We start from the raw sequence: 21,917 nt of genomic DNA on the forward strand, positions 1-21,917 counted from the left end.
CCCTATTTTACCCAGCACTGGGTTGTATTTAACCCAGCATTTTTTAGAGTGTAAATTTAAGGTTAAGTTAATTAAAATGATCAGGACCAGTGTCAACCAAGTCAGTACCATTTCATTACAACTGGATCTTTAATAAAAATATAAATATTTTAGTTGTACTTAGCTATGTGTATTAATATATATATATATATATACTGTATAGGCCTATACTGAGATATTTAATTTGCTCCTATATTTAGACTATACTACATATATTTAACATTTCGATTTAATTAAAATGTGATTAATTTGATTTATTTACATTTATTACATACACAAAGTAATTAGATTAATTACCAATAATCTAATAACAATTTCCTCAGAACCTTTATTCAACCTCTGATTGCGCAGAAACCAGCGCAGCCTTGACGTTCTTCAAAGCACCATCACATGACTGTGAGCAAAAGTTGCTCGGCAGCACCATCGCGTCAGCTGACTGCAGCAGTTTGTCCTACATATCAGATCACACAACAACACGTTCAACACATCGATACTACTCCTCCAATGCGTTAACAGGTCCTGACGGCTCGCCAACATGAGAATCGCCTGTCTGCTGCTAGCTGCTGCCTTTTTCTGGACGTCCGACGCGATTGTACGGTAAGGTCGAACAAACAAACTTAACAATAACAACAACGGCAACACAATAACCACGTGATCTTTCTTGTTCTTTCACGTGGGTTGTATTTTGTAGTCTAGACTGTTTTAATAAAATTGTATCCAGTAATTTAAACAAATAATAGCTGTCTTTTAAAACTTAGTGCGTTTTCTACCGTTATATATTTTTTTAACGTATAAAAATGCTGTCTAGGTAGGCAGCTTCGCAGGTTTTGAGACACAGCCCTTGTGTGGACGATTATAAGCATCCAGAGGTTGTTGTAAGTCTCCCACTAGACAAAGAGACAACGTTTGTGACTCAGCAGAAACTAAGAGCTGTTTATAGATCAGTATGAAGGGCCCTTTAAAATTCAACCTTTAGAAATCCAGTTTAGTGCACTTAAGCTGATAGATCTCACCTCAGCTGGCTCCAAAACACGTGGATAATGTGTATTTATATCAGTTACACAAGGTCATTAATCACTTGATTTTAGTCCTTATGGTGGAAGCCCTTTGTTTCTTTCTTGCTTTTGGTTTGAATGTTAGAAACTGACCTGATTTGTCTGTTTTGAAGTTGACACACATACTGAGTTTGACTCACCACCCTATCAAAGTCCAAAACAGCAGATCTTTTCATATACATGCAATGAGTGCGTAATTAAATCAATTCATTTATTTATTTATCTCTATATTGTTGCAAGTATGCATAGTCAGCAATTGACAACATTTTTACCCAGCTTACGTTGTTTAGCCTTTTTCCAACACATTTCAAATCAAATGACATTGCATTATCTATAAATACAAAATAGAACTTGAGTTCATCATAATGAAGTGGGTGGAAATGAACTTTGACTCACTTTTAGAATGAGAATGTTTGTAGGTTGCTGCAGGTGGTTTGGTTATGCCTGCAAGATAACTGAACTGTGCACACTTTGTTGATGTTTCTGTGTCTGTTTTTCTCTCCAGGATTCCTCTACAGAAGTTTCGCTCCATCAGACGGACACTGAGTGACTCTGGCAGAGCTGTAGAGGAGCTTGTGGCCAGTTCTGCATCCTTGAAATACAACCTGGGCTTCCCAGCAAGTAATGGTCCTACTCCAGAAACCCTGAAGAACTACCTTGATGTGAGTACTGGTTGTAAATGTAATTTCCTGTGTAGGGTGACCGTGGTTTGTAATCCACATTAATCTTGTACACTGAATTACAGTAAATGGCGCCTAATCATTTACCAAACATCACTGGTTGGCCAGTTTATTCTTTTTCTCAGATGATCTCTAATTTGAGCATGGTAGTATAGTAAATCAGTTAATTTGCTGTCAGAGGCACGTAAATGTCTGTGCTCTTTTAGACCGCAGAGGTTACACAAAGCTGTACATCCAGGAAGTTGCAAAAATGAGGACAAGCAGTTGTTATAGTTTAACCTACAATCCTTTTGCTTAATCATGTCATGTGATTAATAAATTCCACTATGTCGGCAAGTTGAAATGTGACTGACAGTAGGAAAAAGTGAACTTGAAACCTGTTCTGTTGTTCAGCAAAAAAAACGGTGCTTGTCCGTTTCCTGTCATAAGCTGTAATGGACAGCATGATGGTGTGTTTGACTGTGTCAGACAGCTGGTCATGAGATTGTTTGTCATGCTTCTGAAACAACAGGCCACAACAATCCTCTTTGGCAATAAGCAGCTGATATTATTGCCAGTCATAGTTTTGTAAACAAGCTTAGGTAATTGAAGCAAGTTCTTTGGGCTGAAATATCTCATTAATTTTTGCATGATATACATTATGATTAAAGAAAAGGATTTTAATTAATTAAAATTAATCTTTTGAAGTCAATTAATCTTACATAATGTTACATTTGTTGCCGTTAGTTTGTTTTCTTAAAGGTCATTATAAATTGGAATATCAGTAACTCTGTAAAAAATGGGATGTTTAGTAAGGAATTAACCTTGTGACATTTATTGCATTAAAAAAAAAAAAAAAAATTCTGAGATTTGAGTTCGCAGTGAAACCAAAATCTCCATAACAAGCAATATTTGTAGACATAAGATTTTTTTTTCTGAAGACCTAGTAATTCTAAACTTGTGTGAGAAATTTTTAGACAGTCTGTTATGGCGCTGAATTTTGAATGATTCGAGGGTTTTTGTTTACAGGCTCAGTACTATGGAGAGATCGGTCTTGGCACTCCTGTCCAGACCTTCACTGTGGTGTTTGACACGGGATCCTCCAACCTGTGGGTGCCCTCGGTCCACTGTTCCCTGACTGACATTGCCTGCTGTAAGTCCACAGAGAGCCTAAGCATTTTAAGATCTTTTGAATTATTAACTGTATACACACTCGCACACACAATTTCATTTTGAGCTATTTATATGAAGTTAATCATGGTCTAGTGCCAATAAATAATAAAAAATACAAAAACAACTAAATTTTGATCATTTATTGGCATTAGACCATGATTAACTTCATGAAAATTCTTCAAAATGAATTCTTCATAAAACAAGATGACGAAAGGACAAATGTTGCTCAACTTTGTTTGTGGCCTGTTTGCAGTGAACCGGTAGCATGTTTGTTCCTGTAATCTGAACAAGAACATGTCAGTGATTATCTCACCCTTTCAGACTAGTTAGGTGCATTTAACTCTTGCAGTTAAGGAGTCTTGCCTCAGTGACAATGTCTAAGTGCTTTACTTGGTGTGAAGAATTGGTTATTTCTGTATGTTTAGTCAAATTTATATGTAACGTACTATGTATACTTTTTACCTAACACTCTTTAGAAATTATTTTTTTACAAAAAAAAAAAAACCTGAATGCCTACACTTAATATATAATTGAAAACATTTAAACGTACAAATGTAGATTTAAAACATTATTCAATTAAGTGCTGTTCTTCTGCTAGAGGATAAAGGCCCTGGCATGTAAAATAAGATTAATAATTGGTCTCTGTGAATGTTACGTACAGTAGTTATATCAGCATGATACATACTTTTAATTTGTTTTTTATTATAATTTTTTTAAACCCTGTAGTGCTTCATCACAAGTACAATGGGGGCAAGTCAAGCACCTATGTGAAGAACGGGACTGAATTTTCCATACAGTATGGTTCCGGAAGCTTGTCTGGTTATCTCAGCCAGGACACATGCACGGTAAGAAGCAACAAGTAACAAGTCTATTTTTCAAAATTTTTTTTGTTTTGTCACCGCAAATGGTGAAAGAAACCGATCTGCTACTTCTCTGTTAGATTGGGGATATTGTGGTTGAGAAGCAGATATTTGGAGAAGCTATCAAACAGCCAGGAGTGGCCTTCATCGCAGCCAAGTTTGATGGTATTCTCGGCATGGCTTATCCTCGCATCTCCGTGGATGGGGTTCCTCCTGTTTTTGACATGATGATGAGCCAGAAGAAAGTGGAGAAAAATATTTTCTCTTTCTATTTGAACAGGTACATACATTTATTTAGGTAATCTTCATCTGTCTCAGGATTTTATTAAATAATTACATGATGGTCTATCACAAACATCCATTATATGCAGTTGTAACTAGGGCTGTCACGATTATGAAATTTGGCTGACGATTAATTGTCTAAAAATAGTCACGGTTGTTGTGATTAATTGTCTGTTTTTTATGGCTTTCATTACATAATTGTGATTAATTGAAGGGTTCAGTAAATAATTATGATGTTATCTTTTCATCTTTTTTGAGTTATTATTTTGCAGTGTAAGATTACATGGAGTATTCCAAATTCTAAGAATCGACCAATACCGATCCAACACCAGCGCTATTTTTTTTCTACACCACTACAGAATATCAATACTGTGTTTGTTCAAAACAGAATAAAAATATATAAGCTATGAAATTAAACTACCTGACTGTATAATTTAGCAGCAAAAACAATATCTTGAAAAAAAGTCTTTGGTGCACATTATACAATTTAAACATTTTTATTCCGTTAACTATTTGTATTCTTACAAAATACATTCATGAAAATAAGATAGAAATCATGAGAAAAAGAAAGGCTTCTAATAATCTTTCTGTGTGCAAAACTTTGATAATGTGAAACGCTTCAAACTGAGCGGCACAAAGCTCTTATGCACATCCAGGGTGCAGAATGGTGCACTTGAATTAACATGGAGTTGCTGCGCTTATGCACATCTAGGGTGCAGAATGATGTGCTTGCAGCAACATAAGTCACAGCATGGTACAAATAAAGAGAAGAGAAATGAGAGAGCAATGAACTCCAGCAAGATGTCATTTTATGCGAATCCCCAGACCTTTATCTACACATCAAGTATTATAATGGGAATATATCATAGAGTGAGTTTTACCGCGCTGACTGTCATAACTGAACGTGACGTGCTGTTTGAATGCTGAGCGCAGAATGACTGACAGCTGCAGCAGAAGGAAGATCAATTTCTGTAAACTTAAATTTAAAAATGTAAATACAATTCTGTCCCTCACATTAAGATATGGAATGGCTTCAGATGATATAGGCTATACAGTGCATGAAAAGCAAACTGGTGCTCTTCTGTTTCTTTTGGTGTATGACTCCCCCTTGTACCGTATAAAAAGCACAATAATTAGATCAAGGTTAGATCAAATAATCGCGATTAGATGGTTATTTGATTATCGCGACAGGCCTAGTTGTAACATTCAGGCCTGATTGTTGTGGATGACCCAGTTTTATTTTTCCGACAGAAACCCTGACACTCAACCCGGTGGTGAGTTGCTCCTTGGAGGCACAGACCCTAAATATTACACTGGAGACTTTAACTACGTGGCCATCAGCAGACAGGCCTATTGGCAGATTCACATGGATGGGTGTGAGATTTTTGTCTCCTTGTACTGCGTAATGCAACAGTATTTTACTTAAATGCATAAAAGTGACAACTGTTTTTTTTTGTCGTTTTTGATGCTCTATTTAGTTAAAAAAATGTAATTAATAGATCTAACATGAAAGCTGTATCTGTTTTGAAAATGCTAACTTTTAAGATATAACGGCTTGTAAAGGCAACATACATTTTTCACACAAGAATTGCAGTGCCTCTGAAACACTGTTTGTTCATTTAATTTGAAAAATGGAAGGCATGCATGTATATGTAATATGTTATGAAATATGCTGGTCTGTCATGTGAGAGGCAAGAGTCTTACCACTGAACCACCAATGCAGAAGATCCCTGTAACAATAATCTAGTGTTGACAGTGCTCTGTGTTCATGTGTGTGTAGCATGAGCATCGGCAGTGAGTTGACTCTGTGTAAAGGAGGATGTGAAGCCATCGTGGACACTGGAACGTCTCTGATCACCGGCCCAGCTGCTGAAATCAAAGCCCTGCAGAAGGCTATTGGTGCAATCCCTCTGATCCAGGGAGAGGTACTGCAACTTTAAATGTTCATATAATTATCGTCACTGAAGCATTGTGACCTAAATAGATATCTATTAATGTGAAATTCAAATAAAATATAAAATATGATATAATTTCTTTAAATTGAATACAAATATACAGTACCATTTAAAAGTTTAGAGTCCCCTTTTTTTTAATTTATGCTCACCAAGGCTGCATTAATTTGATCAAGAATATAGTAAGGACAGAAGTACTGTGAAATATTATTACATTTTAAAGTAACTCTTTTCTATTTTAATATTATTGTGATGACAAAGCTGAAATTTCAGCAGCCATTACTTTTCAGTGTCACATGATTCTTCAGAAATCACCAAATTATTTATTTTTTCATTAGTGATAAATTTTTTGATAAATAGATTTATTATAGCATTTATTATTATGAAAAATCTTTTGTGACATTAAAATTGTCTTTACTCACATTGTTTAATGTAATGCAACCTTTCTGAATAAAATAATTTATTTTTTTCTTACTGACCTTAAAATGAACACTCTTTATTTATTTATTTATTACAAGACTGGTCAACAAAGTATGCATTCTTGGTGTGTTGTTATTAAAGGGGTCATATGATGCTGCTAAAAAGAACATTATTTTGTGTATTTGATGTATTGAAATGTGTTTATGCGGTTTAAGGTTCAAAAAACATTATTTTCCACATACTGTACATTAACAAACAACAAGCCCTACTCTACACTGTCCAAAAAATTCGCTTTAAATAAATAAAATATTAAAACTCTTTAAATTTAAAAAAACGTACTTACAGTCTTTGAGTCAGAACAGCCGGCATTGTAGTCTACTCTCCCAGGATCAGGAAACGGTCCATCACACGGCACCTTCACGACATGGAGGCGGCAACAACAATACTACAGCGAGAATAAAAATTACGCCTTCTTTCTTTGCGTGAACATTTGGGCGGTGTTATGCAAATCTTCCCACATAGTGATGTAGATATGTGGGGGCGTGTTAGAACGAGCCGTTTTAGGTAGGCGTGGCTGACTCTTAACTTTTATAAAGAATATATCTTTGGATTTGAGACTTTAGTCTTTGCAACTTTACAGATCTTCTTTATGCACCAAGAGCTTGTAACACGCCGAAGAGAAAGGAAAAATTGAAATCGCATCATATGACCCCTTTAATGGCAACTTATTTACTGAAATGTATAATGTTTTGATAATGTTCTCTAATTAAACATGCTTTCTCTGTAGTATATGGTGGACTGTAAGAAAGTGCCCACACTCCCCACCATCTCATTCGTCTTGGGTGGAAAGACTTACTCACTGACTGGAGAACAGTACATACTCAAGGTCAGTCCTAGTATGTGCTGTTGCTTTGATGCAGCACTTTTCATCAGTGGAGCTGTGAAATCGAGGTGTTGTTTGTGAAAAGGTCATGCATGAGTCAGAATATAAAAAAAAACATGTACCTGGGGTTTTATTTTCTTGTAAATCACATGCAGCTAGCCAGTATTGGGAAAGCAAAACACTGAAGGGATTTTTGCTAATCACAACAACATTCTAAAGATGGTATCTCTCTCTGTTTGTTTGTATGTGTTTACAGGAAAGCCAGGGAGGAAAGGAGATCTGTCTGAGTGGATTCATGGGCCTGGATATCCCACCCCCTGCTGGACCCCTGTGGATTCTGGGTGATGTGTTCATTGGGCAGTACTACACTGTGTTTGATCGGGAGAACAACCGAGTGGGCTTTGCTAAGTCAGTATAAGCCCAACCATAGACCTTAACACTTAAGATGTGTCATGAGAGTAATAAGAAATCTAGGAACATCATCTCTACTTAAATGGCATGATAGTGGTATGATTGTTGTTTGCACTGCTTTTAGCTTTCAAATGTTTTCATTTTAAAGGGGCATGTGGAGATGAAATGATTCAGGGAAAAGTCAAAAAGAAGACAAGTTACACTCATTTGCTTTCTAGCAGAGGCTTATTTGAATATTTGATTGTAACACAAGGTTTTAATGTTTATTTTATAATTGTCATGTCATTGATTTTAGACACTACCTGTTTTAAGATTTTTATTGTTGAAAATGACCTTTCAATGACTCAACAAATCAGAATTGGACAATATGGACAATAAAGGTTTTAAACCCACCTATGTTGTTAAACCTATTTCTTGTTTAAAGGGATGCATGATATGTTGGTACTTTATTAGTTATTATTAGGTAATAGAGATTTAACTATGTATTTTTTTTTTCTAATTGCTTTTTCATAATTGATGAATAATGGCCAAAACTGTTGCTATCCTCTAACCCTCACTTTAAATTCATCTTTAAAGGTGCTAATAAATTCGTATTACTAAATATATTCTTTAGCAAACCTCCAAAATGATTCATTATATGCATTGTTAATGTTGTGATGCATAAATTCTGTTGTAGCATTTCTGCAGTTGTTTGTAGTGTGGTTTTATTTTTAAGATTTATTGAACAAAATAGTTATTTTAGTTTTAGAATTTTTAAAATCAGCCAGTTATAACAAAATTCAAATAATTGACATCAGCCAGAATTTTATTATCTGTGCTTATATTGGTGCATATTTTTCCATGTAGTCTTTTTTAATTCTCATTTCATTTCAGGTCACGTTATTGTGGAGCGCAACAAAGTAGTAAAGCCAAACAACGTGTCTGAATCATTTGATCTTTTAATCTCAATATTGAGAAAGGAAATACTGCATCATTGAGCAAATTCATGAAAAAATATTTACAGGAAGAGGGAGGAGTCTCAAGACTCTTTACAATGATAGCACATCAGCAAACATACAAACAAACAAAAAAGTCAGCGTACTGGATTTTTAAGCACTTCTTACCAAAAACATGATCTGTATTCCAAACTATATTTGAATAAATTTATTCGTAATATATTTACAGAATACCTTAAATGTACAACATTCATGCCTTGTATTCTATTAACATTTTTAGAATGAATTAGGCACGCATTTTCGAACAATGAGTTAAGGTTGTATTAAATGCAATCCATACACCGATGTACAATGATTAAACTACATCCAAAAAAGTATTGCATGTTTTCCACATTTTACGCATACATTTACATTCTAGACTTTTTCCAAAGCTGCTAAACTGCTTCTAATCTCGATTTTTGTGGACAGTAACTGCCCTGACTTGCAACATAATCTGTTTGTACAAATAGCCATTCTACAGTAGAGCATAAACCAGGGGTCTACAGGCCTCTACAGAGGGGGGTAAGTGCGTGCAACAGTTGGGGCAATGGGTTGGGATGGGGGTGGGGGGGCGTTAGCGCTAGCTACACATATACTACAATTAGAAATGTTGAAACTTTTGTACTGGACCAGTGTGAAATGAAGATGGCTGTTAGAAGAGGTCTATAGGAGAATGCTGTCTGTTTCCATTCCCACTCAATGAATCATGATTGACAAGGTCTGGAACTCGATGAAGAGGTTCTTACAGGGCAAATGAAATGATACTGGTCCTCACAGTTACAGATGAGGCTAAACAGGTCCTCACAAATCAGATTCGGGCATGTCCGGAATGTCTGTAATATTCGGCATTACGTATCCAGTGCTGCAGCTACCGTTGAGCATGACGTCTGCGCCTGAAGCAGGTCCGCTCTGCTTCCGGTAATTGGCTGGCATGGGTGACGGGGCTTCGCTCGGCGTCTTTGCATTGAGAAGACTTGCATCGTCTTCGTCCTCTTCTCTGTTCCTGCAAGCAGTGTCTTTTATAATGCGGCCTTTTTTATAGGAGACAGTAGACAGGCCTCCTGTGTTCTCGTCGATGATGTTCAGACAGCGCAGAATAAAAACCACAGGCACAGGGAGGATGGCAATGACCACCAGTGAGATGCAGACAGCCAGGCCCCAGGGCGGATAGCTGAGAGACTGTTCTTGAGCCTGAGAACAGACAATGCAATTGGATTATTCTGGCAAAGGAATAATTCCACTTTAATCCTGTGGTAAAACTGTGGATTGAAAGCCTTAGAACTGACCTGGGCTTAAAGGAATATTTCACCCAAAATGTATTAATAATGAATTAATAAGTGACTTTTAAATGGTAAATAGTTTAATGTTTACAAAAAATAGAACACCTATAGGTGAAATAATCTACAAAAAAAAGTGTTTATGTTCCTCTCTGAGCAAAACCTGAAAATGATGGCCATATTTTGAGCTAAAAACATGTTTCAGATACTGTATCTAAAGTATTAAGCTTTTTAATTGCATATTGGCCTCTTTTCTCAGAGTTTCATTCGAGATTACCCACCAGTTGCTGGTTCCATGCACTGTAGCTAGGTGGCGACAGTCCCATCTGAATGATGCTTGTGGCCAGAAGACCCAGCAGCAGCACTGGCGTGATAAACTTCCACATATAGTAATAATAGCGGTATGGAGTGAAACCAAGCATGTCCTTTAGATCCTCAAAGAACCTGAATGAACCCACAGGAGACAGAGATGCATCAATGCCACAATCACTGCAAATTAGATTAGAGTTGCTGCTTAATTCAGAACTAAGTTTGTTTCAAGATTTGTTAATTGTATTAAGCTTTTATAAATAATAATTGTGATTGCTACTTGAATTTATTGTGATTTATATGTGATTTATATCTCAGTTTATTTTCTATGTAATATAAATATATGATATAATTTTTAATTGTCTTGTAAAAGCAATCTATTAACTTTTTGTCATTACATTAATTATATATATATGTGTGTGTAGAGTTGTGAGAAATACTTCTCATATCAATATGAAGTTAATTATTCAATATCTTAAATGTCTTACATCAATGACTGTTTTTTTTAACTTTAGTTTTACTTATCTTAAATAGTTTTAAGTTTTAATAATATATATAAAAGTTAATCAGTTTTAAGTTTACAAAAAAAAAAACTACAAATAATCTACAAAATAATGTCTGAATGGAATGTGTTCCTCTCTAAACAAACGTTGGCTTTTTCTCTGAGTTTCAATCAAGATGATTCAATCAGAGATGTGTCAATTAATTGTGTTGTAAAGCAGTCCATAGTGTTTTTGTAATTCCTGTTTTTAATGATAATTTATTTAGAATTTCAATTTTCTTTGGTTGGTATGTGATCATAAATTGAATTCAATTAGGCTTGAAAACAAATAATCTTCATAGCAATATGACGCTCATGTCACGAGAGGGCGCTGTAAGCTCTCTAATAGAGGAAGCGTGCGTACTGCTTAACATACTTGTCGGTGCCGTAGACCCAGGCCACAGCAATGTTCTCCAGAAGAACAACGATGAGGAGAGGCAGAGTAGCAGAATAGTCATCAAACATGGCTACAAAGTAGTTCCCAGATCGCTGGACAAATATTAAACCAATACAGAAGGCAAGTACACAGCAACCAACTGTAAAGAAAGCAGGGAGAAATAATGTTTGAGATCCAGAGGATTAAACCAAGTTTTGAACTTTTGAATGGTTGAATGCAAACAGAGTCTTTTATATTGGAATTTTTCTTTGAGAATGTTCTTGTCTTGACTTACACATAATATTAGTATTTGATTATTGTTATTATTTATTCATTTTTGAATAGACTCAGGCCATTGAAAGTACCTTTCCACCACTGACTATAGCATGGCCTGAAGAATAGTTCGGCTAAACTTAAAAATTCATGCAAATCTACCATAGGCTTCAGAGATAGATCAAATAAAGATCTATTATATTCTGAAATGTAAGCAAACAAACTAAAGGATGCTGCCTTTTCTCCATATAGCAGATTTAAGAACGTTTGGCTTTGGCTGACCTGTGAGGTATTCCTTTCGTATTTTGAAGGTATCCACAATGGGGGTGAGGATGCCCTGGATAGTGCCAAACATGCTGCCCAGCCCCAGATTGACCAACATTAGGAAGAACATGACAGACCAAAAGGGCGAGGCTGGGAAATGGGTCATGGCTTCAGTGAAGGCGATGAAGGCCAAGCCTGTGCCCTGCACAGCCTGTGAGAAGAAAGATAAAGGTAGGATTTTAGCATGCATTCAAAAACATGTAAAAGCACATATGAATACAAAGATAATGTCTGATTAGTAAAGACCTGGACGAATACAAGGACAAGGCTTGACTTGTTTTGCACTGGCAAACATCACATATTTATTCAGGAAAGTGACATTTACTTAATCATATAGCTGAGGTCTTTAAAACTGTGATGTTTAAATGCCAAAACATTAACATTAGATTGCCGCTATAGCAATGATGTACATACATTTGTTGATTCTATACTGTTAAAATGCTGTATTTTGCTTGATGCTGCTGCATTAATTATTCAGGTTTTAGTGTAAGGGTTTACCTGGAAACTAGCAGGAACTGAAAATATAGATCTGAGTAAAAGAAAACACTTCAAAGCAGCAGGAGTAAAGTGACTGTGTAAAGAAAGAGCCCCATATTCTAGAAGACTACAGCCTGTGACGGTTCTTGTAAGTGTGTATGTGGTTAATCTCATTATGGCACCGCCTCAGCCAACACGTACCGCATTTATTTCCGTTTGTTTCATCATGCGGTGTCTCTTGATCACCCACACACCTCTTTCTATAACAGCACAGCAGAAAACCTCTGTGCCTCCTTCATTATTGGCCACTAAACTACTTCCTCTGCAGTTTACTTTATTGTGGTCAAAAACTCTTGTTTTTTTAAAGCATTTTACATTTGTTTGTGTGTCAATTACAAATAAGGATGTCTGAGATTATGGAAAGAAGAACTTCTTTTTAAAGCTTAAAATAAAAAAATTAATTTTGAACTGTATTTTGAATTTTTAAAATACTTCGTTTTTAATAGTTTTTTTCAAAATCATTCTAATATGATGATTTTGTGCTCAAGAAACATTTATTATTACTATACATTTTGAAAACAGTAGTACTGCTTAATATTTTTATTTATTTTATTTTTTATTTTATTTTTAAGTATTCTTTGTTGAATAGAAAGTTCAAATGAACAACGTTACTGTCAAACAGAAGTCTTTACTGTCACCTTTGATCAATTCAATGCATCCTTGCCTAATAAAAATTTAATTTGTATTAATTGTGCTGACCCCAAACCTCTTATCAGTAGTATTTTACAAACATCATTAATTTTATGTTTTCTTGGGGTTATTCCTTTTGACATTTGAAAACCTTGGCAATTTAAAAATAATTTGAGTTCATAAAAGAAATGAATTCAAGCCGCTGACTATGGATTATGAGTTTTAAAAAACACATTTTGATGGATAGTGCTCCTTTGTGTTGTATTAACTTTCAAAACAAATGACTGGAGTGAGAGCGTAGCTACCGGGGTTGTATTCCATGGAAAGTTTGTGTATATCAGTTGTCTCTTAGGTTTCCCCGAGGTGTATCGGTTCACTTTAAGCTTCTCCTCACCTTGTTCAGCTCTTCTTTGATGTCGCAGCTATCTAAACCTAGGCGTGGGTAATCGTTTTCCATCACGCCCCGGATAATGTTGGTCATTTGCTGGTAGTCCTCAGGGCTAACATTACTGAAGTTAATATGGTGTGGGATCAAGCTTGGATTGATTTCTTTTCCAAGGAAACCAATGATCTTCTTTGTGTTCCTAAGATACATTAATACAAGAAAGTCAACCACAGGTCATTTGATCTGTATGCGGTTTATGAACTGCAAGTGTATTTTATTATTATTCTGAATATATTCTACTAAACTGCTTCTCATGGTTAATTTGTTTTGAACTTACATTTCCACACATTTGGCATTCATGATGTTAGCTTTGAAGCCCAGTACAGCGAACACGACCAGAGTGGCCAACACTGAGGTGAAGAAGTTAATGAAGGAGACCAGCACAGCGTCGAAATGGCAGTTGTTGTCTCGCTTGTTGTAGCTGGAGAAGGCGATAACACCACCGAAACCAAGACCCAGAGCAAAAAAGACCTGTGTGGCAGCTTCACGCCACACTTTGGGTTCCAGCATGATTTCCAGCTGTAAGAAGATACTGTAGTTTATTATTTGTCACATGCTCAATTGGATGCAGTGATATGCTTTTCACTTTAAATATCTAAAAAACATATGAAAATGTATTAATCTGGCTATGATTGATGTCTGAAGCCGGTAATCTCAAAGTGGACAATTTTTTAATCATACTGACCAATATATAGATTGATTGCTAATTGAAACATTGGGCTACACCACTTTTTTTTTTTACACATATAAATGAACATATTAAAAATGTCTTAATATGAGAACTTAAACTAAATGAAAATTAGAAATGTTACCTTAGCTACTAAATTAAATAAGTTGAAGCTGAAGCACTAAAATCACTGGAAATAAAAACTAAGCCTGAACTAAAACTTAAATAAAAATAAATTAGATCTAAAGATAAAAAAAAAAAAAAAATCTTTTTAATTACAATTGACAATATAAAAATGAAAGTTAATAAAAAAAAAAAAAAATAGTATATACTATGTGACACCATGACTAATGGACTTTATAGAACATAGAAGATATTTTTGAAAAATTACTTTTTTTTGTTCATATAATGGAAATTCACAGGTTTGGAACAAAATACAAAATCTCTTTAAATATAACTATCAGCTTTTTTGGATACTGAGTTGCATCCTTGATAACAAAGAAGTAAAATCAGTGCTACAATCTTCTTAAATATGGGATTTAATATAATGAGAAAAATTAAAAACATTTAATTAACAAATTATGGTCTCTTTTCTCCCCACATTTCAGCTACAGTGTAGCTTTTGTAATGGCTCTGTTCTAATTATCACTGTTTTTAACGCAATAGCAGTACTATTCCAAAGCAGAGGCTAACATACTATCATTTAATTGTGTGTTACACAAACCACCCTCTGATAAAACTCTGAAGCGACACATAGCACAACAAGGGACACATTGATAGCCCCTTGCACTGAGGAGAAATGTGACCACATCTTGTGTCTGTGCGTTGGATGTGTATTGTGTAAAATAGCTGGCACAACAAGACAGTCTGCTGCATTTCAGTCTGTGCTGATGGAAGAGTTAATTCACTTCTGTCGAGTCACATCACAAATGCATGCTGGGAAATCTGGCTGGGGTATTGTTTCCATAGATACATCTATTGGTCTCCACCAGACTGAGACGACGGATACACATGGGAATTAGTAATGGATGATTACCATAATTCTCAATAAAGTGGATTAATTGCTGCTGTATGAACCAGAGCATGTAGAGTAAATTGGTCTAACCATTGTCGTAATGTGTCATCTGCTCACACATGCACAGATCATGTTCTTTAGGGTCTTACCTTTGGTGTAAACATGTGGATGATGCCGTCAACAGAACCCTTGAGCAGGAAAGCACGGGCCAGGAAACAAATAAGCACAACATATGGGAACAGAGAGCTGAAGTACATCACCTGCAATTAGACATAACCAAACAGATTATCAAAAAATGTCAATGTAAAATGTGATTTACAGTTTGTAGTACTGCAATATCGCAAAGAAGGCTAGTGACTTCTGTTATGAACATGTTTTTCTCTTTGCTACTGTTTCTTAAACTGTAAAATCATTTTCTACACATAGGTGGCAAAAAAGTGCCCTCACTTGCTGACTTTGCTGACAGTCCACAGGCTTTTTTCACAGTACATCCAATTGTAATTTGTTTTTCAAACCTTTACATTTGTTACATTTTCACAACTTGTCAGTCCATAATTTGTGAAGAAATCAGATCCGTTTGTTCAAAAAAGTGTAGTGAAAAAATGCAGCTAATTTTGAATGACTCTTAATGAAAAAATATGCTTTTTTTGGAGCCAGATGGTGTAGTTAAGGCATCTATTAGCTGACTATCTAGCCTGAATGCCACATGCGATTATAAATGAGTGAATTGCGAAACAGCTGCAGACACTACTGTGCTTTGTGGATGATGTATGTTACATCCATGACTAAAAAACTACTTCTGAAATCTGTTCTGGCCAGTCCGATCAGACTGAAACATATTTCCAAAATTATTGCATATGGATGTGGTTTCAAAAAAATTTGATATTTTATTTTTCAGAGTGCAACTAAATGCATTTGAGTCAGATATATTATTTTTGATGAACAAAGCCAGACAAATTAGAGAATTTTTTTCTCTAAACATGTCCATCAAAAGAAATAGAGCTGTTAAATTATTGCATTGTTGCCAGATCATTTGTGACTCTATGCTGTTACAGTTAACTAAAATTAAAACTAAAACTTATATAAAGTTATAATTATTAGATACATTTAGAAATATTAGATACATTTGTTTAACTTAAAAATTGAAGTAAATAAGTGAATAATAATAACTAACTTAAAGTCACTTTGGATTAAAGCCTCTGCTAAATGAATAAATAAATATACTACAATAAACCAGGTGTGACTGAGAATCCAGCGCTACTGGGAACGGTTGCTTCTCTTTTTAAGAGTTTACTAAAGTCATGCAGTCACACCCCAAACATAATTTCATAATTTTCTACTTAACAAGAATTGTAATGTCAGCACTTAATAACTAGCTTAATCCTTAAAGCCCATGTATAATTTGTTTTATGGACACATTTTAAATGGGTGCATATCATTAGTTTTTTTATTGGGTATTTTCCCTGAGATCTAGGTTTTTGCACTAAAACAGTCATAATTTAGTTGATCATGAAAGCTTCTACAAGAATGGACAGACCATGTTTATGATGACACAGTAAACGCTGTTCTACACTCACATTTATGCATTTGCCAGACATTTTTATTTAAAGTGATTTACATTGCATTTGATCAGTTCCCTGGGAATTGAACCCATGACTTTGGCATTGCTAGAGTCATGCTCTGACATGTAATGTGGCATTCACATATTAACGTAGGTTCAACAAGCTAATTTAAGTTGAAAAGCACTTTTTAAATTAAACAGAAAGAATTACTTAGATGATTGACATTATTGGCTTTCTTTGATCTTGCTTTTACTGTATGGCCATGATGCTGAAAAGGCTACTGACTCATTTCTGAATCATCAAGGGCGGACCAGCCTTAAAGAGTAAGAACAAAGCCTAAAGTTTAACTATCCCACAGCTTCGAAGATTAAAAGATACACATTCTCTGTGGCTTCCCAAAAATGAAGCATCATGAAGGATTTACAAAGATCCGTTAAATCAATCAACCCCTCTTCCTGCAGACACAGCTCTAATTCTACAGTACAGTATCCTCAATCACCAATAATTGTAGCTGAGCATGGTTATTTGGTGCTGTGCCACAGAAATGTGAATGGAGATGGTGCACATAAAAGCATGGCAACCAGCATCGCCATGCTATTTGTGTGCACAAAATGACAAAAAAGAAAAAAGAATGGCACTGTGGGATTTTTTTTCGGGAAATAAGCTTTCTGGGAATGTTGAATGAGACATTGGTATTCCTTTGTGAGGTAAATCCCAGATTAAGCTTCAAAGACTGACCTTATCCCCTGCAGAGTATAGTATACTATATCTTATACCATAATATCCTTACTGACTGAGGGGCCACACTTAAACAGTAGGAATCCATCTGCTATCCCTTTAGCTGGGAATAGATTAAATGGTTATCAGAAACCTTTATTATCTATCATGAGCAAACATCAATTTAGTGCACTATTTAAAGTATTTTTTGTGTAGTTGCTGAACCATTTTATGTTTTCTTTTAACATATACACTTTAAAAATATGTAAAAAGTATGGTGGCCCAGTAGTGCACAACACAACTGAATCTTCACAACACAACGCATAGGACCAGTTTCGTTGTGTTGTGGCTTGTTTCCATTGTGTTGTGCTAATTTCATTATGTTGCAACTTGTTTCCATTGTGTGGTGCTAATTTTATTGCATTGCAGCTTGTTTCCGCTGCTAATTTTATTGTGTTGTGGCTCGTTTCCATTGTGTTGTTGTAATTTTTGGGGGTTGTGTCTTGTTTCCATTGTGTTGCGGATTGTTTCTGTTGTGTTGTGCTAATTTTCCATAGTGTTGTTGTGATGTTTTTGTGTTGTGGTTTGTTTCCATTGTGTTGTGCTAATTTTGTTGTGTTGTGGCTTGTTTTCCTTTTGTTGTGGTAATTTTGTTGTGTTGCTTGTTTCCATTGTGTTGCGGCTTGTTTCTGTTGTGTTGTGCTAATTTTGTTGTGTTGTGGCTTGTTTCCATTGTGTTGTGTAACCCCCCCAACCTGTTGTTTTAACTTCCTTTTAAAGGAATAGTTCACCCAAAAATTAAAAATGCTGAAAATGTTCTCACCCTCCAGCCATCCAAGATGTGGATGAGTTTGTTTCTTCAACAGAACAGATATGAAGAAGTATTGGTTGAAATTTAGCATTTAACGCTTAGCATTACCATACATGGATTTGTTTCTTACAAACTCACAGCTTTTTAATTCACAAGATGTTGTGTTGGATTTAAGTTGTGTGGATTACTTTTGGATTAATTTGATGCTTTTATCAGCTGTTTGGACTCTCATTCTGACGGCACCCATTCACTGCAGAGGATCCATTGGTAAACAAGTGCTAAATTTCTCTAAATCTGTTCTGATGAAGAAACAAACTCATCTACATCTTGGATGGCCTGAGGGTGTGTAAATTTTAAGTACATTTTCATTTTTGTGTGAACTATTCCTTTAAGAAGGTTTCAGTACTCACATGATTTGAGAAAACCGTCAGCTGTCTAAAGTGAGCTGGTTCAGAAGCACACAGATGCCAGAGTACCACATGTGGTCTTATCTGTATGATGCTGCATCACGTTTCACAACGTCATGCAGGCATGGATCACATGAGAGGCCAATGGTTCTCTCTGACATAGGAAGGATCAGTCTGAAGGTCAGTGTTTCTCTCTGTGTTGCTTTTAAGACATCCCTTGAGGTCTTAGCTGACATTTACTGTGTGACCAAAGACAAACTTTCTTAGAACAAAATACAAAACACTTTTCTTACCTTTCCAGAAGACTGGATACCCTTCATCATAGCAAGACACACCATGGTCCAAGCAGCCAACAGGCACAAAGTCATCCTCCAGTTAAGTCCTCCACTCTCAGAGATGGAATCAGAGATGTCCAAGGCCACACGATACCAGTAGTATGTAGTGGCTGAACTTTTCTCACACTCTGGTTCGACATCTAAACAATAACATGAAACTTACAATCTTGTACAGCATCATAAGATTGAAAAGTTCAGAAAATAAATCAGAAAAGTTGTTCAGTAAATGAAAATGTGTAGCTTCTGCCTAAATGAATGGATTTAAAAAAATTCAAAGTGTAATTTCCTGTTCTTCTTTAAGTTGTCTTACATGTATTAGTTTTGTTTTTGACCAGGGGACACTCGTGCCAAGGAAGAGGCTGCTGGAAGGATTGTGAGAAGTAGAAGAGACTCCAACCGATGATGACATTGTAGTAAAGAGCCACAAAAAAGCACACCTGCAATAACAGAGAATGCAGTCAAATGTATGGGCTACAGCATAGACTCTTTAAATGGTTTAATTAGTTGCCTTTCTCTTGAGCAAAGACAGTATCCGACTTTGGCTATTGTTATACAGTGCACTTGAAGTATGGTATGTCCTTATGAAATCACTGATATTCACCAAACAGCTGGCAAAGCCGATGCCACCCAGACGTGGGCTGATGTAGTTCCACACCCCAATACTGCCTCTTCGGATGCGCTGGCCCACTGCTAGCTCCAGGAAGAAGAGGGGAATCCCTATCACCACCAGCAGAATGAGGTAGGGAACCAGATACGCTCCTACAAAAGGAGAACTTATGGTTATGGCCCTATTTATTTAGGAACCAAACTTCCAAACTGGTATGCACAGGACTTGAGACATACAATATGTCAGATGCAGTATATTCATGCTACAAGTAACAGTATGTAAATGCAATTAAACAATTACCCATCATGATCAAACATTCTTCAAGGTCAATATTTGATTATTTTTAAAGGTGTCATATATCTTACCTAAACAAATAAAATTGCTTTCATCTTGGTTTTATGCTTATTTATTCATTCATTATAAATAATTTTTCTAAATAATTAATTATTTTAGCTTTCATTATATATTTTTAATTATGGTTGTTGTTTATGGTTATTTATAATGCTAATCATTTAAAGTGTTATTTTAGTATTATTTATGTAGTATTTAATACAGTTTGTTTTCAATCGATTTGACACTTTTTTCCAATGCAGTGTACTTGTTCTCAAAACAATTAGCACAGCCATCCAAACACAAAATTATCTTAACCAAACAGTTCAGCTTTACTGCAAAATGAAGCACTGCAATTTTGACTAGTAATGCATTTATTAAAAGTAAATATTAACATCAAATTTATAGGTGTGTTCTCTATTGATTATAAAACACATTCAGCTGTAGATGCACAAATATGCCACTGAAAATACATGTTTATTGCAATTCTTCAACAGGGAGTTGATATATATTGCGTATATCTAAACGAAATCAAAATTATCCAACACCTGCTATCACCCATGAGAAAAAACGAATTGCTACTTTAAACTTCAAATCTGTTTATGCCACCTTTAGCAGCAAGAACCTCAAACAAACTTTTCTGATAACTACAGATCAGTCTTTTACAGCACAGTGGTGGATTTAAGCTAGTGAAAATACTAGTGTTCTAATAATTTTGGCCACCACTGTATTCACACACGTGTGTGTGTGTGTGTGTGTGTGTGTGTGTGTGTGTGCAGGGGCGGATTTAGTGAATTGGGGGCCCCAGGCAAAATATAGGAATGGGGCCCTATACATTTGCAGACATTTTCCTAGATCAAGCTTGAGGTTCCTTTTTTGTTGTGATGCTTGCTGCTGCACAATGGTGCCCCATAGTTGTGTCCAATGTTAATACATTTTTCATGTACATGTTATAATGGATTTCTTTCATGTTCTAGACCACAAAATAGCAACTGATTTACAGTTGCGATACAGGTTTTCACATAAACAAAATAAATTATAAAATGATAAACCTCACAATTGAGCAGTTAAACCAGGGGTGAGTCAGAAGTATAAATTATGATATTAATTTAAAACGGGGTTATGTGGGTGGATTTTCGCATTGGTCTGAACAAAAACTACAGACTGAATTATTGAAAATGAACATTCATTCTCTGCCAGCAGGAGGCGCTTTTGGAACATCAGAAATATAGCGGTTTCCCTGGTAACGGCTGTAAACAAAGCAGCGCTCCTCTCATAAGCTATTTTATGAGATAAAATGAAAATGCCATCAAAACTTGTCTGAAGACAGTTGGTTCCATTCAGAGATTCATTCATATAAAACCTTGAATTAGTGAGAATGAGAAAAGTGTGAAAAAATATAGTCTATACCACGTTAAGGCCCCCAAAAAGCCCGGATATTCGAAAGAAAAAGAAAAATAATAATAATAATAATAATAATAATCCTTAGAAAAACAATAGGCCCCTGCGCCTTAGTGGCTTGGGCCCTAATAAATGGAGCAATTCCAAGAGGGTCCTCGCACCGCGGTGCTCGGGCCCTAATAATAATCCTTAGAAAAACAATAGGGCCTGTAAGCGGCATAATTATAAACATATAATACACACTGTTTCTCAATATTGGATATGACAGCTTCAGATGCATGATGCATGAATCTCCTTCAAGCAGAATACACAAGAAGCATGTTCAACTCGGACGGTTGTCGTGGTAATAAACACCGTAAACAGCAACCGTTCGCGTGTCAGCGCTTAATGCACAGCTCCTTTATGAAAAGCATTTTAGGGGGCCCTTGGCTTTTGGGGGCCCAAGGCGGTCGCCTACCTTTGCCTAATGGGTAAGTCCGCCCCTGGCCCTATCCCCATGCTCTTCCCAAAAACATGTAAAATTAACTACGTCTGTACATTAGATATTGAAAGTGCCTATTCTAACTCCTGCCCAATCCAATATTGTTAAACAAATCTGATACGTAAATTTCAGACGTATCGTAAATTTCGTAAATAAGATTGCAA

General features: G+C 35.7%; 2 protein-coding genes across 2 annotated transcripts in view; one reads left to right on the forward strand and one right to left on the reverse strand.

The window, feature by feature from the left end:
- The first annotated feature begins 395 nt into the window (after window positions 1–395).
- ctsd (cathepsin D) lies at window positions 396–8,126 on the forward strand. Its single transcript, XM_016483164.1, has 9 exons — window positions 396–636; window positions 1,600–1,756; window positions 2,783–2,906; window positions 3,653–3,771; window positions 3,867–4,066; window positions 5,320–5,442; window positions 5,849–5,993; window positions 7,228–7,326; window positions 7,580–8,126. Exons 1-9 carry the CDS (start codon window positions 575–577, stop codon window positions 7,739–7,741), a joined length of 1,191 nt encoding a protein of 396 aa, XP_016338650.1. The 5' UTR covers window positions 396–574; the 3' UTR covers window positions 7,742–8,126.
- Window positions 8,127–8,652: 526 nt separating this feature from the next.
- The window catches only part of slc6a15 (solute carrier family 6 member 15), a 22,333-nt gene continuing 9,068 nt past the window's right edge, over window positions 8,653–21,917 (reverse strand). The window contains exons 3-12 of the mRNA XM_016483165.1: window positions 19,536–19,693; window positions 19,245–19,371; window positions 18,893–19,074; window positions 15,252–15,362; window positions 13,698–13,939; window positions 13,370–13,559; window positions 11,767–11,959; window positions 11,212–11,371; window positions 10,267–10,429; window positions 8,653–9,899 (exon numbers count right to left, since the gene is read on the reverse strand). Of these exons, the coding sequence (XP_016338651.1) occupies window positions 9,510–9,899; window positions 10,267–10,429; window positions 11,212–11,371; window positions 11,767–11,959; window positions 13,370–13,559; window positions 13,698–13,939; window positions 15,252–15,362; window positions 18,893–19,074; window positions 19,245–19,371; window positions 19,536–19,693 (1,916 nt within the window). The 3' untranslated portion in view covers window positions 8,653–9,509. The remainder of the gene's footprint in view (window positions 9,900–10,266; window positions 10,430–11,211; window positions 11,372–11,766; window positions 11,960–13,369; window positions 13,560–13,697; window positions 13,940–15,251; window positions 15,363–18,892; window positions 19,075–19,244; window positions 19,372–19,535; window positions 19,694–21,917) is intronic.

Source organism: Sinocyclocheilus anshuiensis, unplaced genomic scaffold, assembly GCF_001515605.1.
Source record: "Sinocyclocheilus anshuiensis isolate Anshui unplaced genomic scaffold, SAMN03320099.WGS_v1.1 scaffold481, whole genome shotgun sequence".
NCBI lineage: Eukaryota > Metazoa > Chordata > Actinopteri > Cypriniformes > Cyprinidae > Sinocyclocheilus > Sinocyclocheilus anshuiensis.

Bases quoted from the DNA above. Each gene is read 5' to 3' on its own strand.
- ctsd (XM_016483164.1), top strand. From the start codon at position 575: ATGAGAATCGCCTGTCTGCTGCTAGCTGCTGCCTTTTTCTGGACGTCC. The intron at 2,907-3,652 runs GTAAGTCCACAG...TAAACCCTGTAG, and splicing joins CCTGACTGACATTGCCTGCT to TGCTTCATCACAAGTACAAT. The intron at 3,772-3,866 runs GTAAGAAGCAAC...CTTCTCTGTTAG, and splicing joins TCAGCCAGGACACATGCACG to ATTGGGGATATTGTGGTTGA.